This window comes from Alternaria incomplexa, assembly GCF_024043165.1.
Source record: "Alternaria incomplexa strain BMP 0042 chromosome Unknown scaffold_10, whole genome shotgun sequence".
Classification (NCBI taxonomy): domain Eukaryota; kingdom Fungi; phylum Ascomycota; class Dothideomycetes; order Pleosporales; family Pleosporaceae; genus Alternaria; species Alternaria incomplexa.
This window is the reverse complement of record NW_026249859.1, coordinates 743285-758843: the sequence shown is the minus strand read 5'-3', so window position 1 is coordinate 758843 and position 15559 is coordinate 743285. Positions and strand designations below refer to the sequence as shown.

The following is a 15559-nucleotide window of genomic DNA, read 5'->3' as shown; positions in this document are numbered from 1 at the left end:
CGCGTCGCATTATTGCTTCCAGCCTTACACTGCGCATACCCTTGGATACTCTATATTGACGTACAACTCATATATAGATCATGGGAAATCACGCGTTGATTTATGGTGCTTCTGGCATCTCGGGATGGGCCATCGTCAATGCCATCTTGAACGGATACCCTTCCAAGGATGCTTTCTCCAGAGTTACAGCTATGGTCAACCGGCCGCTTACACGGGAGATGGCTCTTTGGCCTGACGACTCAAGACTTCAAATCGTGTCTGGTGTTGATCTAGTCAAAGGTACACAAGAAGAGCTGGAGAAGCAGATCAAAGAAAAGGTCAAAGATGTTGAGACTGTGACGCAAGTGTACTTCTACTGTGAGTCCAAGCTATCAGGAGAAACCGCCATGTCTGACATTACCAAGCATACAAGCAGATCGACGAACCAGAAGCCGAATGCAAGACCAACGAGGCGATGTTGGAGCGCGCCGTAACTGCGATCGATCATCTCTCCTCCAAACTGTCATACGTACTGCTTCCGACAGGAACCAAGATCTACGGTTGCCAGATGTTAGACAAATTCCCCTTTGCGAACGACCTACCACTCAAGGAGACGCTGCCACCGATACCCGAACCATACCTTTCGCAGCTTTTCTACTATAATCAGATTGACTGCTTGAAACGCATTTCCAAAGGGAAGAACTGGAGCTGGTGCGAGGTGCGACCAGACAACATTATTGGTTTCGTGCCAAACAACAACGCGTACTGCCTTGCGCAAACACTGGCATTGTACCTCTCGCTATATCGATCCGTTGAGGGCGAAGGCGCAAAGTGCCCATTCCCTGGTACTGAGAAGTCGTGGGTGAACAAGTACAACGAATCCCCACAAGACATGGTTGCGCACTTTTCCATCCACGCATCTTTGAACCCAGAGAAAACCGCGTCGCAAAGCTTTAACGTGGGCGGTCAGGAAGATAGCTGGAGCGGCAAGTGGCCGGTAATTTGTGATTACTTCGGTCTGAAGGGTACCGGGCCTGAAGAGGGCTCACCACAGCCTGGCGCGTACATCGACGCGCACAAGAAGGATTGGGAGGAACTGGAGAAGAAGCATAATCTCAAGAAGGGAAGCGTCGATAGCGATATTACGCACCCCGGATTTCAGGTATGTCGGAAATCTGGTTGCGTCGTGTTCGCATGCAGTAGCTGACCAGTATTAGTACTTCATCATGACGATGTTCGACTTCGACCGCCAGATGAGCATGGAAGCTTCGCACAAGGTTGGATACACGGAGGAGATTGGAACGAAGGAAACGTGGACGACTGCATTCGATCGCATGAGGAAAGCGAAAGTGATACCCTGATGTCGTAAAGGAAACCTTGGAAGAGTGTGCTGTGAGTGTTTAGGGACCTGTACCTAGGTACCTCAAGGGTCCGGCATGTGGGCCCTTCCAAGCTCGTGGCTGCCCGGGCCCCCGCGCCATCTTCATTGGCGAACACAACTTGGAGTTTCAATAAATTCCTGTTTGATATGCGCGACTCTCAGCCAAAGTCTCACTGCTTATAAATAGCGCAAGGTCGGTCAATTGCTAGAGCTATGACGCTAGCCATCGGTCTCAGTCGGACTCCTGTTTGCTGCGCCCCCACAATGCCATTGAAGCAGCACCATCTGGGCGATTGATGAACAGTCTCGATATCCTCCGATGCTCCCATCTGCGGGAGGTCCGCGAAACAAGGTGGTTTTGAAGGGCCTGGGCGTAGTGGCCTTTTTCTGCATAGGTGCGTCGCGTCACCGCTCCAAGGTTCCGGGCGTGTTAGACTCAACTACAGTTGTCGCATTGGCACTCCAAGATGCTGCCCATGTTGGACACCTGGGTCTTCATTGTATGGTGCTAACATCTCCATAGTAATCCTGCTGCTGATGTCAAGCTTCCCCCACAAACCACCGGGCGCGAACCTCAACCTCCCACTACGCATACTTCCGCTCGGCGACTCGATAACTTGGGGCGGCCAGCCGGGTGCAGACAACGGGACAGATGGATACCGCGCGCAACTGATCCACGCGCTTATACGTGCGCGCTACGCGTCGGTGAACTTTGTTGGCACGCAGCGCTCTGGGCTCATGCCCAACAATGACAACGAGGGGCATCCAGGGACTACAATCAGCGAGCTTCAGGCCGTGATGAAAGCTGGACTTCAGATGCGACCGAATGTCGTCTTGTTGCATATTGGCACGAACGATCTTGCTCGACCCGAAACCGCAGAAGAGAAGTGGGCAGATGCGCCGAAGCGTCTAGCAGCGCTGTTAGACGACGTGCTGGACGTGTGCCCGGACGCTGCGGTGCTGGTTGCGAAGATCATACAGGGAGCGGACATGCAGGCGCAGGAAAACATCAAGAGGTTCAATGATGCCGTGCATGCGGTTGTGAAGAAGAAGCTTGATCAGGGCTTCAAGGTTGCGGTTGTCGATCACAGCGTCGTCCTACCCGAAGAATTGGTCGACGGGGTGCATCCGTGGGTGTTCCAACATTATCTGTGGCGTAGAAGCACGCTTGCTAATCGTATCAGGTCCTATTCCGGTTACTTTCACATGGGTAACATCTGGTTCGATGCTGTCAAAGCTGCCAGTGGCCTAGGGGTCATAACACCGCCCGTCGCATTACACAAGACATGACCCGCGAAGATCACACGCGTTCATAGCTGACAGCTTGTCAAGACTACCTACCATATCGAGCTCCACGAGACACGATACTCTCTGACAGTGGTGGCACGACGCACACTGCCTCTCAAGTTGCACAGATATCTCACATGCGAGCTTGATTTCCGCTAGGCAATCAAGATTGTCAGACCGAGCACGACGCAAGAACGAGCGCGCATGGCACTACGACCACGCTACAGGCGACTCCGTCCGGACCAGTCCTTACCAATAGAATGCAATTCGTCTTGCTTACTGTGCTACGCTCACGATTCAAGCCTGATCATGCCATTGCCATGCGCGAGTCGCATGCATCGGCCATACGCTCATTCGCTAGCCCCGACTGTGGAAACCTGCGCGGGGTCAACATGCGGGCAGGTGGGGCGCCCACGCTGCATCACGCTAAAGCATATCCAACCCCAACCATGGAAGTTTGCCCTTCTCACAGAAGGCGTGATCACTTTTTGCATGTCGGCAATATCTGCAAAGACGCCTCAGTGGAATGACAGATGCTGTGGAACACGACAATCTTGTTTGTAGAGCCTCGCGGTTAGTCGGTTAGGATTGTCAGACGCTTTTGGCAAGTCTTCTTAACAGCTCTGCATATACGGCGTCGGATATGCTTTGGCGAGCTGCTGCCGCTATGGCGGCAACGGATGACTACGCGTTGTAGTGCATGTAGCGTCATGGTCACAGGGATCGGTCGGCTTTCGTATATCTGAATCGTCTTGCGGTTCGTGTCTTGTTCAGCCTTACTTCATTCGTATCAGCTTGGTTGTTGCTTTCTGTTCTGTCCGACTCTTTGTTAGAAAAACGACTGAATAAAGAGCGAACCTCACCATGGGTTTCGTAGACGAGGATCGCGTTCGCCTGATCGCGATCTGGGCACCCGCTGCAGTACGTCTTTCAGCTCTCCTCTTGACATTGATCTGACAAGTCTAGTTCGTCGCATACATAGTCTTGACGGCAATCTACAACCTCACACTTCACCCTCTTGCCAAATATCCTGGCCCGCTGTTATGGCGCATCTCGCCCATTCCCTCGATAATCTCACTACTACGCGGCCGTATCGCCTTCGACTACAAGGTCCACCACGACAAATACGGGCCCGTAGTGCGCGTCATGCCCAATGAGCTCTCCTTCAACACAGCAAAAGCATGGGACGATATCTACGGACATCGGGTCGGGCTTGCGAACATGGACAAAGATCCTATCCACGTCGGTGCTGTGGAAGCGATTCCAGGCGCGACGAATTTGACCATGGCTCCTGATATCCACCATGCAAGGCAGAGGAGAGCGCTAGCGCATGCGTTCAGCAAGCAAGCTTTGCTGGAACAGCAGTATATCTTGAAGGGATACGTGAATCTGTTTGTGGATAGGCTGAGGGAAAAGGCGCATAAAGGTGAAGCGGCGAACATGGTTTCGTGGTTCAACTTCTGCACCTTCGACATCATTGGCGATCTCAGTTTTGGCGAACCGTTCGGATGTCTACGCGAAGGTACATATCACCCTAATAAGCGTTGTCACGAGATGCACTCCAGGCCCGTACTGACAGACATTATCAGGTGAAGGTTCTGAATCTGCGAATTGGGTCGTTCTCATCTATGAAGCCATCAAATCCGGCGCAATCGAGCAAGCAACTCGCCGCTTTGCTAAACCCGGGTCGCTCGCGCAGAAATTCCTCATGTGGTGCATACCCACTATCGTCCGTGAACGCCGTTTCCGTCATTTGCGCAACTCGACCGAGAAGACAGTCAAGAGACTGAACCAAAAAGACAACGATCACCGCGACTTCATCTGGTACATTTTGAAACAACGAGAGAAGAAGAATGAGGTCAGCGACGACGAGGTGATCATGAACGCAGCTTTGTTCATCGTGGCAGGGAGTGAAACTACTGCAACGGAGCTCTGTGGACTGACGAACTACCTCTTGAGAAACCCCGTAATATTCCAGAAGTTGAAGGACGAGTTGAGAAGTGCGGTCAAGACAGAGGAAGACATCAACATGGATGTCTTGGGCAGCTTACCATACATGAACGCTTGCATCGAGGAGGGCCTTCGCATCTTCCCTCCAGTACCCGTTGGTCTCTTGCGCACAGTACCCAAAGGCGGTTCACTAATCGACGGCCACGCCGTACCCGAAAATACATCTGTCTGCGTCAGTTCCTGGGGCGCATCACACTCGGCTGCCAACTTTGCGCAACCGGACACTTTCATCCCCGAGCGCTTCCTCGATACACCAGAGTCGAAAGCAAAGTTCGCTGGCGACGCCAAGAAAGCGGCGCAACCTTTCTCGACCGGACCGAGAGGGTGCATTGGCAGGAATCTGACGTATGTCGAGTTGAGGCTGATTCTGGGTGCGTTTTTGTGGAACTTTGACGTTGAGTTTGCGGATGGAGCGCCACTTTGGGATCCGAAGGATGAGTTCAAAGGATTGAAGGCGTATAATACTTGGGAGAAGAGCCCGTTGATGGTTAAGTTGACGGATGTGAGGAAGACGCCTGCTTAGAGGGGTTGGCATGCGGCAGCGCAATGACTTAGGATGACAGTATATAGATCTCTCTATCTGACAAGAAATGAAGTCTTTGCTTTATTACTCAATCAGTGTACCTGTTTATTCCGCACCACTCATGCACCTGAAGGGCCCACGGATCAACGCGCCCACGTGACCTCGTGATAGCGCGACGTGGGGCCCCGGGGCTGGCTTAGCTCCGAATCTCCTACGTCAGCGTCCACAATCGCCGACAGCTTGACATCAACAGTCACCATCGATGCACAGACACCCGCTTTCTCTACTTGCAAAACAATCACCGAACTCCGCTAAACTCAGTTACCGAGCCATACCGCGACTGCGCATTTCGACTACACAGCACAGCCTTCTCCCACGCACCTTCCACGCCCGCGCACCACTCTGCGCAGCCTACAACATGCCGCAAGATCCAAAGATCGTCAAGGTCGAGGTGAGTTCTGACTCAACGATATACACGTGAAATACGGACTGACGTCGTATGTCTGCCTTCACAGCCACTTCCTGCCAGCGAGGCAAAGTGGATCGAGTTCCAGAAGATCTCATGGCAGGATCAAACTGGTAAAGACCGCGTATGGGAAGCCGCGGCCCGCAAGACTCGAGGAAAGGCAGGCGTCGACGCCGTCGCCATCACCACAATCATCCGCCACCCCTCGCGCCCACCTTCCACCATCATTATCCTGCAGTACCGCCCACCCGTCAATGCCGTCTGCGTTGAGCTTCCTGCCGGTCTAGTCGACGAGAAGGAAACACCTAGCGAGGCCAGCGTACGAGAGCTACACGAGGAGACTGGATACAAGGGCAAGCTAGCATTCATCAGCCCGACCATCGTTTCCGACCCTGGTCTAAGCACTGCGAATATGCAATTGGCCATGGTGGAAGTCAACTTGAAGGAAGGCGACGCGGAGCCGGAGCAGGCACTGGATGACGGCGAATTCATCGAGAGGGTCGTGGTGCCAATCGACGAGCTATACGACCGCTTGGTCAAGTACGATCAAGAGGGCAAGACAGTAGATGCGAGGCTTTGGCATTGGGCTGCTGGATGGAATGCCGCCAAGACCATGTTGTGATAGAGCCTGCCTGGACCTGGGCGCAGTTCCGTCACCACCTCCATCGAGGACTTTTCCGTGGCGCAATGTTATGTGAAGGTAAATGATCCCCTCATGCGCGTCATCAGCGGTCTGACCTTCGAGGCTTCATGATCACATCAAGGCGCGGTATTGCCACGGGGCTGGTAACTTGCTCACAGAACACGCCGCTTGTGGGTAATATCAAACGAACACCCAATATTCGAGACCACTTCGCATTCGTGATCAAAGAACGTGCTCTTTACCTAACTCAAAATGGCCTTTATCGCCTTTCGTTTCCTGCTCACTCGTTTCCGCGACGAACGCTCTCGGTTCCTTGACTTCTTTTCGTCATTCCGCCAGCTAACACCGCCTCCTGCTTCACACGTGCGATTATCGCAAGAGTCACCTGGGTCTTTGGTCGTTATGACGGTAAGAGCGCGCTGTAACAGTGCCAGTAGCGTGCACTCATTGGCGCATATAAGCTGCGAACTTCTTCGTTCCTTCTCTTCTACACCAGCTCCGACTTCCCTGACCAGCGATTTCTCCCGAAAGCTATTCCTATATACAGTACTCGATCTTATCTCCCTTTCTCACATATCAGATCTCCTAGATCCTCTCCGATCTACCTATCATCGACAAGATGCATTCCTCCAGTTACTTCGCTGGTAAGTTGCCCCATGAAGTCTTCAAGCTCGACTAATCGTGGACAGTTGCACTCAGCTTCCTTACTGTGTTTACCAACGCCGCTCCGACTGATTTCAAGACCCAAGACATGTCCAAGGACTGGACCCATGTTTTCTCCCCTGAGCACTTCATGTCCTCACTGATCGAGCCCGGCTCCTCGATGGCGTCTATATCCGTGCCTAGTTGGATCGGCATGGGTGACCCAGACATTCCTCAGATTCGAGGTGAACTTCGGAACCACTGTCCCTTCTCAGTCTGGGCTCGTCTATCTATCGCTGCCAACAACTCCTTTGGGGTGCCCTGCGACCATGCTGGGGAGACCCAGATGGTGGAAGTACTACCAGGCCATAGGTACAAGGCGCCCTTCCCGTGTCAGCTGAACCAGTGTGGTCATAACAGTACGTATTTCCTATTTCATCTCCTAATCTTCCTCATTACCTGCAATTGCTCCTGCTAATACACACCCAGTCAAGGTCGCCTACCATCCCGAGGATCGCAACGTCTACCAGATCGAGTACTCCCTGGACCCCCATGACGGCCGTATGTGGTATAACCTCTCTGCCGAGGACGGTGCGCCATTCCAGGATGTTGAGCGCTACCTCGCTGGCTTCGGCCCCACATGTCCTTTCGTTCATTGCGCGCCCGGCCAGTACGGTAAAGACCCGGTCCATGGATGCGACTGGCCGATTCAGCCTGTCTGCGCTACTATCGGTAGCGTTGTCGGAGTGCTTTGTGGTAGGCTGGAGTAGGTTGGCGGGTATGACGGTCGTTGTTGACTTGGAGTCGAGGATGTTGATTGAGTGTTCGCGAACTATATAGACTTGGATATCAGAGGGCTTTTGTATGGCATTTGGCAAATGCGCAACATGAGCTAGATAGATATGCTGCGAGACACTTCGGTGTTCATCTATTAATCATCAATAACCTATCACCATGCACATCCTCGTTGTCCTGCACTCACAGTGATCATTGAGTCCATTGCTGCATTTTTCGTGGTGGAGAAGCTTGCCACGTATAGGCTGTACCAAGCATATGGAGTTAACCACAAAGTCAAAGACACCTCACGCATGACCTGTCCAACCACCGAAATGACTTGAGAACGACAAAAGTGCTCGGTCCTTCAATTGCTCAACCCACTGAATAGTACTCCCCATCGGATCTCTTGGGACGGCAGTTCCATACGCTCATCTTGCTCGGCTCGAACGAAAACAATACATAGATCATGCGTTTCATCCCACACTTCCTCCGCAATTAGTTAGAAACGCCTCATCGATGCCAGCGTGTTTGCACCGCTTCGACTCATCGAGATGAGTCCCTTGGTTGATCCTTTAACCGCTGATGTATCTCGACCGTCCATGGAACACTGCATGTCCGCTCACCGTCTTTGACTCCGAGCTTGCCATCCTCTCCGCAACTCGACCGGTGTTGCTCAAAATGCACTACTAAGGTGATAAAGAGATGGCATGAGGCACACAAAAAGCTCTCCGTGTTGCTCAGAATAAGCAGAGTGCGCCTTTGACTCAGACTGCGGTCTCGTCCCGGCTAAGTCACTCACCTTCCTCACCTTCACCTCCCAAAGCTTGGACGTCGTATTTTCGGGCAAGACCGCCCCTCCACTCCTTCCTCACCTTCACCTCTCAAAACTTGGACTGTATCTTTCATGCAACAGCGACCCTCCACTCAACACAATCTTTTCTTCTCCAACCCCATCCAGCGTCAAGCAAAACAAACTCATACAGCTTCTCGTCAACTCCCAAAAGCTCACCATTATGTACATCCTCACCCTCCTCTTCCTGACTGTCCTCTCGGTCCTCTCCATCACCAACGCGACCGTCATCCCCAACTTCTCCGACAGCGCTCCTTCCATCCACCTAGTCCTCAACAACAACTGCGGCTTCGATGTCTGGGTCCGCCAAGGCGTAGCCGCAGAACCCGGAGCGCGCATGGGCCAGGGCGAGAACTGCGGTCCGATGAGCGGCAAGGATACAGAGGAAGTCAAGGTCAGCGCGGGCCAGAAGTTCATCACGCCTGTGCCTATTCTTGAGGATAGCTGTGGACATTCTGGTAAGTCAAGAGTGCGGAGGTGAGGGACAAGGTCGACGAGAAGTATTGCTAATTTATGGGAATAGTCAAGGTCGCTCGCAAGCCAGCCGATTGGCAGACGGTCTACCAGTACCAGATGACATGGGCTAAGGAAGATCACAAGATCTGGTAAGTCGGCTTTTCTCTTCTCTTCTTCTCACCAAGATCTGTCTTTCCCACACCTTTACTGCCCCTTTGTACCGATCTCAAGTCTTCCTAAATTCGATGCTGACACCTCTGCAGGTACCACCTTTCTTGCATGAACGGAAACCCTTTCACCGACGTCGTCCGCCAGATCGGTGGTCCCTACGACTCCACTTGCCCGCTCTTCCGCTGCGAGGCTGGTAACAATGGTAGCCAGTGCGATTACCCCCTCATGGCCAACTGCGCTACTGTCGGCGACGTCGTTGGCTACCTCTGCTAGGTCGAGCAGATGACAGAGAAGACCTGGGGACGAAAAAGCTCCGGCAGAAAACAAAAGCACTGCATTGGAATTTAGAGGTACGGAACATCGTGAAGATGGTACTGAATGGAACAAGGAGATTCGACTGAATTAACCATGAGCTCTTAGGAGTCATGGTCTTCTTGTCAGTATCAGTAGTTTACTGTACTCAATTGATCTATCTCGCCCCAACTCTTCTCCGCTCTGCTGTCCAACGCTCTTCAACCACATACATGCCCTAGTTGTTCGCCGTCTTATCATTGTAATAATGCACAGTCTGATCAGCGCACCCACTCGGCGTCTGGTACAAATAGTTGCCCAGATTGATATACAACTTCTGCCCAGTGCACACATACCACGCACTCTTATTCGGTCGATTAACACCTGCAACACTCCACTGAAGATCATCTCCGCCCCAAGCAAATGTACCATACGTGTTCTTGCTCTCCGAGAAGCTGACAGCGAGCGACATGCCGTTGATCGAGCGCTCCTCAGACACTACGGCGTAGAGAAGCTTGACGGGTTCGCCGGGCGCGGAGACGAGTTGAACTAGCTGGCCGCTGACGACCTGGAACTGGCCTGCTGTTGTGTAGTCGCCGAGGAGGGCGGGGCCGGTCGAGTACAGAGGGTTCGTTTGGAAGTATTTGTGGAAGTTGGGGGCTGCGACGCCGCGGATCCAGTAGTAGCCGCTTTGGAGTGTTTTGCCTGGTCCTGTGCCTGCGGGGGTGCTGGTGGTGGTTGGTGCACTTGGTGAGACTGTTGTAGATGTTGGTACTGGCATAGTGGACATGGTGGAGGGCCCAGGCGTAGACGTGGGCGCAGGTGCAGGTGCAGCACCGGGTTGACATTGAGAGTAGTAGTCACTGAGAAGTTAGCCTTGGTGCACGAGGCATTAATGCGATTCATTCTCTTACTTGACCTTGACGCAGCCAGCACCTGAGTTACATGCTGTCTCTCCAGACCAGTTCGTACCACCACCTGCTCTTCAATTAGCAAATGTACCCTGACTACTTTGTGATGAGCATACATTGCTGCCAATCTCCTACAGCCGCATGAGTAGTGCTAGCTAGTAGGGCTAGCAGAGTCATGATCGAGCAACGCATGATGAGGCAAGATGTGGCAACTGCTTCAGGTGGATAGCTAATTGCTTGTCTTCTCAAGGACAGACCATATTGATGTACAATCCTGCTACCATATATCTTCCATCTTCATTCCAGAACGTTACCACATGATGCCAGATATAGTGCTCGTACTGGATATGATTCGGACCGTGGTCGCCGCGTAAAGTGGTTAAAGTACCCTAGGGCGACAAGCGAGCATCAAAACCCGGGAGCGAGGCTGAATTGCAATATGCTTGTGCGACGCCAAATTGCTTAATCAATATACTGGTGTTCAAGTGGCTAACGCCCGATCCTTGTGACTGCAGCCCATGCAGGGATTGCCGACCGAGCCTGTAAATCCGGGTACAGCTCATATCGCATACAACAAAGGCTTGCTCGAAAGTCCTTCTCCAAGTCTGAATAGTCGGTCTGGTCGCCCTCCTATAGTCTAAGCGCCAAGTGTGGCAGTATGATATCCCATTGTTTCGCGACAGTGCGACACGGGCACTCCATCCGGTCACCAGCTCGCGCGTATGATATGAGGCTCGTCGCGTGTGCGCAGGCTTGCTCTTGTTCGTCGCGCGATCGTTCGAAAACTATGCGTGTACCACGAGTGGCCATCCCGGCGTTCAGACCTGGACGAAAGCATCTGCATCATCTTCCTCTCCTCAATCCACCTCAGCGATTCCACTAATAGGCTCCGGGCGCGCCGAAAACACAATCTTGTACTTCACCACCTCCACAATCTCCAGCTCCTCATCCCTCGCACTATCTTCGTCCCCAAGACCACTCATCTCCACATCCTCCACATCCGTCTTTTCCCTCTTGCGCATGACACCAAGCGGTTTGGGCAGCTTCTTGCACTCGCCCGTCATGCGCTGGCCCTTGCCGACGTACATGTAGACGCGCTTCATCCATTTCGTGTCGCTCGGGTCGTTGATGGCGGGATTGTAGTGTGGGAAGACGAGTTTGCCGACTTGTGTGGAGGCCACGGAGGCTGCAGGCGGAGGGAAGTGGATTGTGCCCTGGATTTCGATGAGCGCCAGGCCTGAGGGCGTGTGGAGGAGCTGCGGAAGGGCGTTCTCGGCGCGTGCGGATGTTGCGGAGGAGCTTGGGAGATGGATCGGCACCGACGGCATCGCGGAGAGTTAATCGGGGCTTAGGTGGGAATTGAAGGAGCACCGTGGAGTAGGTGGGGGTTGTGTATTTGTGGTGTTGGGGCAGGATAATCCCCGCCGGCGAAAACTACGCGACGCGCTGAGATCTGGTGGGGCGAGCGCGCGCGATGGGCAGGAATGACGACACCAAGTGCGCAATAGTTTCGTCAAAATTCATCATTATTCATAGATGTCTATTATGTACTAGAAGGCAACCACACTGCTCTTGCAGCCATCTAAGCCCTCTTGCCGAAGACCTTGTCGAAGCCAGTAAGGGTGAGCCTGTACTTGACGTTGTCGTTCTTGTACACGCGTTCGACTGCCTCCTTGATGCCCTCTTCGCTGAGCTGGATCTCCTGTACCCAACTCTTGATGTTCTGCTTGGATGCAAGCTGGAACATCTCCTCCATCTCGGGCCTGTTTCCGATGTGGGACGCGCCCATGTAGCAGCCGTTGGGTGCGAAGATCTGGGCGGGCATGGCAGGGAGCGGGTTGTCAGGGAAGCCGACCATGTGGAAGGTACCGTTGACCTTGAGGATGGAGAAGTATTCCGAGAGATCGAACTTGTCAGTCGCATCAGCGGTGTTGATGACGAAGTCGAACTGGAACTTCCATGGCTCAGCCCAGCCCTTGTCCTTGGTGACAATGAAGTCCTTAGCACCCATCTTCATCGCGTCCTCCTTCTTGTTGGGAGAGTGCGAGATGACATAGGTGTCGGCGCCCATAGCTACCGACCAAAGGACACCGAAGTGACCAAGTCCTCCGAGTCCGATGATACCGACCTTCTTGCCGGGGCCGGCTCCTAACCTCTTCAAGGGCGAGTATGTGGTGAGACCAGCGCACAGCATGGGCGCTGCGAGGGCAGTGTCGAGGTTGTCTGGGATCTTGAAGACAAAGTACTCGTGGCCACGAATATGGCTGGAGTATCCACCCTGTGCGACAGTGCCATCGTTGTGCTTAGCACCGTATGTGTCGACTTGGTTGGGGCAGTAGTTCTCCTGGTCGTTCTTGCATTGGTCGCAAGTAAGGTCGGCGCCAATCTGAGCACCAATACCGGCGCGGTCTCCAACCTTGACTCGGGTGACCTTGTCACCGACCTTGACGACCTTGCCGATAACCTCGTGTCCTACGCAGAGGGGTAGAGGGAGTTCCTCGCCCCATCCTCCAGTGATGGTGTGGACATCTGAAGCGCAGACACCGCAAGCGTCAATGGCAATGTCGACGTCGTACTCCTCAAACTTCTTGAGGGGAAGCTGGGAAAATGTCAGTACAGCTATCAATTGGAAGATTGGCTTATTGACTAACCTCCTGGCGCTTGAATGTGCTCCAGTTCTTGATGTCGGTCACCGCGAAGGCGTCGGTGGTCTCTGGGTAGGGCATGGTTGCGTTTGGGTTTGAATTGGAGTATGGGAAATGTTGTTGGGGAGGTGAGAGAGATGATGGAGGGGCACGTGTTGAGGGGCATGCACACGTATTTCAAGCATCGGTCAATCCCCCGCCAGCTGTTAGAGTCGGCCCATGGCGTTTCGTCCAGTGAGGTCATAACAGTGGACGAGAACGAGAGGGTACCCGCCGTTGAGGCTCCTGCAGCTCCCTGATTGGGTAGGCCTACAGCCACGAGCGCGTTGTCGCTATGGCGCGCATTGTACCTTTTTCTTGACCGTCACTGACGCATCAATGATCGCGACTTTAACCGTCACATCGGAGTTCTGCCAACGGTTTCGAGGGCTAGATCGCAAACCATGCCATGTCGCGCTGGCTAATCCACACTATACGCGTCTGGTCGTTCCGACCGTACCGAATTACAGTGGATTTCGTCAATGCGCTTGTATAGCTCCTGTCATCTTCGAAGTCCAGATATCGTGTTGTAAGAATGTCGCATTCGAGCGACGGCGAATTCAGCGAAGGCGATGACAGATTTTCCGAGCTCGATCCAAACGGGGAAAGTACGACGACGTAGCTGTTCCGAGTGCCGAGCGTCATGCTTTAGTTGCCGACGTCATAACCCGGGCCTCGTACTTCATCTCTCATCGGTAGGTCATCGGTAGGTGTATCCAGAGTTTGTTTTTTTGGTTGCCTTTCCGTGCAGCGTCGACCAATGAGTGCGCATGCAGTAGGATATGCTGAGAATCCAGGATTGTGTACGCGGGTGCACCAAGCTAGTCCTCAGTGGCACGCGGCTCTTATACTGCTACAATGGCATGCGCATGAGCCGAGCTGATATGGATGAGCTCGTCCAGAACTTGGTTCCTCCAGTGCAAATCGGTTCGCGTTGTCAAGCTTCCGGCCATTTGCCATGCCACCTGGTACCCCGCATCGTGAATGCGGGGTGATGAACCGGAGGCTTACCCTTTTAGGCATTCCGTGATCTTGGGCAGCAGGTGCACACATGCGCTTGCCAGTAGGAACAGACCGAAGCCAACGGACTGACCGAGTCCGGGGAAATGAGCGCGACGTCTGTTTGTCGGCCATGGAAGGAGCCAAACTACCTGCGCCACCTTGACCAAGTACTTCTGTCCTTCTCTTGTCCTCCGCCATCTTTCAAGTCACTCTCATATACGCTTGTAATAGTGTGAACCCAATTCGATCATAATGGCCGCCGCGGCAGATGACAACTCGATGAACGCGCTGCGATTCCATGGGCAACACGATCTGCGATACGAGAGAATTCCGATACCCCAAGTCAAAGCAGGGCAAGTCAAAGTAAAACCGGCATGGGTGGGAATTTGCGGATCAGGTATGGACCCAACTACAGAAAGTGAGACAGCGAGACTGACGTTGCTTTATACCTCCACGAATATTTGGGTATGTACTTGAATGACGAACAGGCGGTCCATAGCTGAGCACCTAGGTGGCGCGAATCTCTGCCCTACCACGCCCCACCCAATCACCGGCGAAACAGTTCCACTAACCTTCGGTCATGAATTCAGTGGCACAGTAGAGGAAGTTGGCGAGGGTGTTACTGACTACAAAGCCGGCGACAGGGTCGTCATTCAGCCCATTATCTACGACGATACCTGCGGCGCCTGCGAGGAAGGCCTGCAAAATTGCTGCTGGTCCAACGGCTTCATCGGCCTATCTGGTTGGGGCGGTGGTCTTGCAGATCACATCGTCGTCCCAACCTCTACCCTATATCATCTCCCTGACAATGTTCCACTCGAGATTGGTGCGCTCGTCGAACCTCTCGCTGTCGGTTGGCACGCAGTCAAGATCAGTCCTTTCAAGAAAGACGACGTCGCATTGGTTTTGGGAGGTGGGCCCATCGGTATATCAACAATCCTAGCCCTGAAGGCGAAAGGCTGCGATCGGATCATCGTCTCAGAAGTGAGCAGAAAGAGACAGGAGTTTGCGAGAAAGTTCGGAGCGCACTACATCATCGACCCCACCAAAGAAGACCTTGCTAAGCGCTGCCGCGAACTCACTGGAGGCAAAGGTGTACATGTAGTCTACGACTGTGCCGGCGTCCAGGCCGCTCTCAACCAGGCCGTACATGCCACCCGCGCTCGAGGCTGCATCGTCAACATTGCCATTTGGGAAAAGCCTTGCACCATTTTCACCAACGACTTCAACTTCAAAGAGAGGACGTACATGGGCATTGCGACTTATGAGATTGGTGACTTCCAGGAAGTTATTGATGCACTGAGCAGGGGAGACATGGACCCGAAAGAGATGATCACCCAGAGAATTGCTCTTACCGAAGTTGAAGAGAAGGGCTTCAAGAGCCTCATCAACGACAAGGACAACCAGGTCAAGATTTTGGTGGAGGTTGGCGGAGGCGCATAGATGAATGGCTTGGAAGCTGGCAGGTGACTTCCTGCGCGACCAA

The 15559-nt window shown here is 53.2% G+C and overlaps 10 protein-coding genes across 10 annotated transcripts; 7 read left to right on the top strand and 3 right to left on the bottom strand.

The window, feature by feature from the left end:
* Positions 1-80: 80 nt before the first annotated feature.
* On the top strand, positions 81-1340 carry J4E90_007137 (uncharacterized protein; the record flags this gene model as incomplete). Its single annotated transcript, XM_051436678.1, has 3 exons — positions 81-357; positions 405-1141; positions 1197-1340. 3 exons carry the CDS (start codon positions 81-83, stop codon positions 1338-1340), a joined length of 1158 nt encoding a protein of 385 aa, XP_051289424.1.
* Positions 1341-1679: 339 nt separating this feature from the next.
* J4E90_007136 (uncharacterized protein) lies at positions 1680-2650 on the top strand (the record flags this gene model as incomplete). Its single annotated transcript, XM_051436677.1, has 3 exons — positions 1680-1698; positions 1884-2490; positions 2545-2650. 3 exons carry the CDS (start codon positions 1680-1682, stop codon positions 2648-2650), a joined length of 732 nt encoding a protein of 243 aa, XP_051289423.1.
* An 861-nt stretch (positions 2651-3511) lies between these two features.
* J4E90_007135 (uncharacterized protein) lies at positions 3512-5180 on the top strand (the record flags this gene model as incomplete). Its single annotated transcript, XM_051436676.1, has 3 exons — positions 3512-3568; positions 3614-4169; positions 4237-5180. The coding sequence occupies 3 exons, from the start codon at positions 3512-3514 to the stop codon at positions 5178-5180; spliced, it is 1557 nt and encodes a 518-aa protein (XP_051289422.1).
* A 418-nt stretch (positions 5181-5598) lies between these two features.
* Positions 5599-6268, top strand: J4E90_007134 (uncharacterized protein; the record flags this gene model as incomplete). The annotated part of the gene is made up of 2 exons (XM_051436675.1): positions 5599-5631; positions 5696-6268. The coding sequence occupies 2 exons, from the start codon at positions 5599-5601 to the stop codon at positions 6266-6268; spliced, it is 606 nt and encodes a 201-aa protein (XP_051289421.1).
* A 640-nt stretch (positions 6269-6908) lies between these two features.
* Positions 6909-7701, top strand: J4E90_007133 (uncharacterized protein; the record flags this gene model as incomplete). Its single annotated transcript, XM_051436674.1, has 3 exons — positions 6909-6933; positions 6979-7350; positions 7421-7701. 3 exons carry the CDS (start codon positions 6909-6911, stop codon positions 7699-7701), a joined length of 678 nt encoding a protein of 225 aa, XP_051289420.1.
* A 1020-nt stretch (positions 7702-8721) lies between these two features.
* Positions 8722-9458, top strand: J4E90_007132 (uncharacterized protein; the record flags this gene model as incomplete). Its single annotated transcript, XM_051436673.1, has 3 exons — positions 8722-9016; positions 9082-9163; positions 9278-9458. The coding sequence occupies 3 exons, from the start codon at positions 8722-8724 to the stop codon at positions 9456-9458; spliced, it is 558 nt and encodes a 185-aa protein (XP_051289419.1).
* Positions 9459-9714: 256 nt separating this feature from the next.
* On the bottom strand, positions 9715-10266 carry J4E90_007131 (uncharacterized protein; the record flags this gene model as incomplete). The annotated part of the gene is made up of 1 exon (XM_051436672.1): positions 9715-10266. The coding sequence occupies one exon, from the start codon at positions 10264-10266 to the stop codon at positions 9715-9717; it is 552 nt and encodes a 183-aa protein (XP_051289418.1).
* Positions 10267-11244: 978 nt separating this feature from the next.
* Positions 11245-11715, bottom strand: J4E90_007130 (uncharacterized protein; the record flags this gene model as incomplete). The annotated part of the gene is made up of 2 exons (XM_051436671.1): positions 11245-11686; positions 11711-11715. 2 exons carry the CDS (start codon positions 11713-11715, stop codon positions 11245-11247), a joined length of 447 nt encoding a protein of 148 aa, XP_051289417.1.
* Positions 11716-11969: 254 nt separating this feature from the next.
* Positions 11970-13113, bottom strand: J4E90_007129 (uncharacterized protein; the record flags this gene model as incomplete). Its single annotated transcript, XM_051436670.1, has 2 exons — positions 11970-12986; positions 13039-13113. 2 exons carry the CDS (start codon positions 13111-13113, stop codon positions 11970-11972), a joined length of 1092 nt encoding a protein of 363 aa, XP_051289416.1.
* A 1212-nt stretch (positions 13114-14325) lies between these two features.
* On the top strand, positions 14326-15516 carry J4E90_007128 (uncharacterized protein; the record flags this gene model as incomplete). The annotated part of the gene is made up of 3 exons (XM_051436669.1): positions 14326-14436; positions 14505-14538; positions 14585-15516. 3 exons carry the CDS (start codon positions 14326-14328, stop codon positions 15514-15516), a joined length of 1077 nt encoding a protein of 358 aa, XP_051289415.1.
* Between the last annotated feature and the right edge of the window lie 43 nt (positions 15517-15559).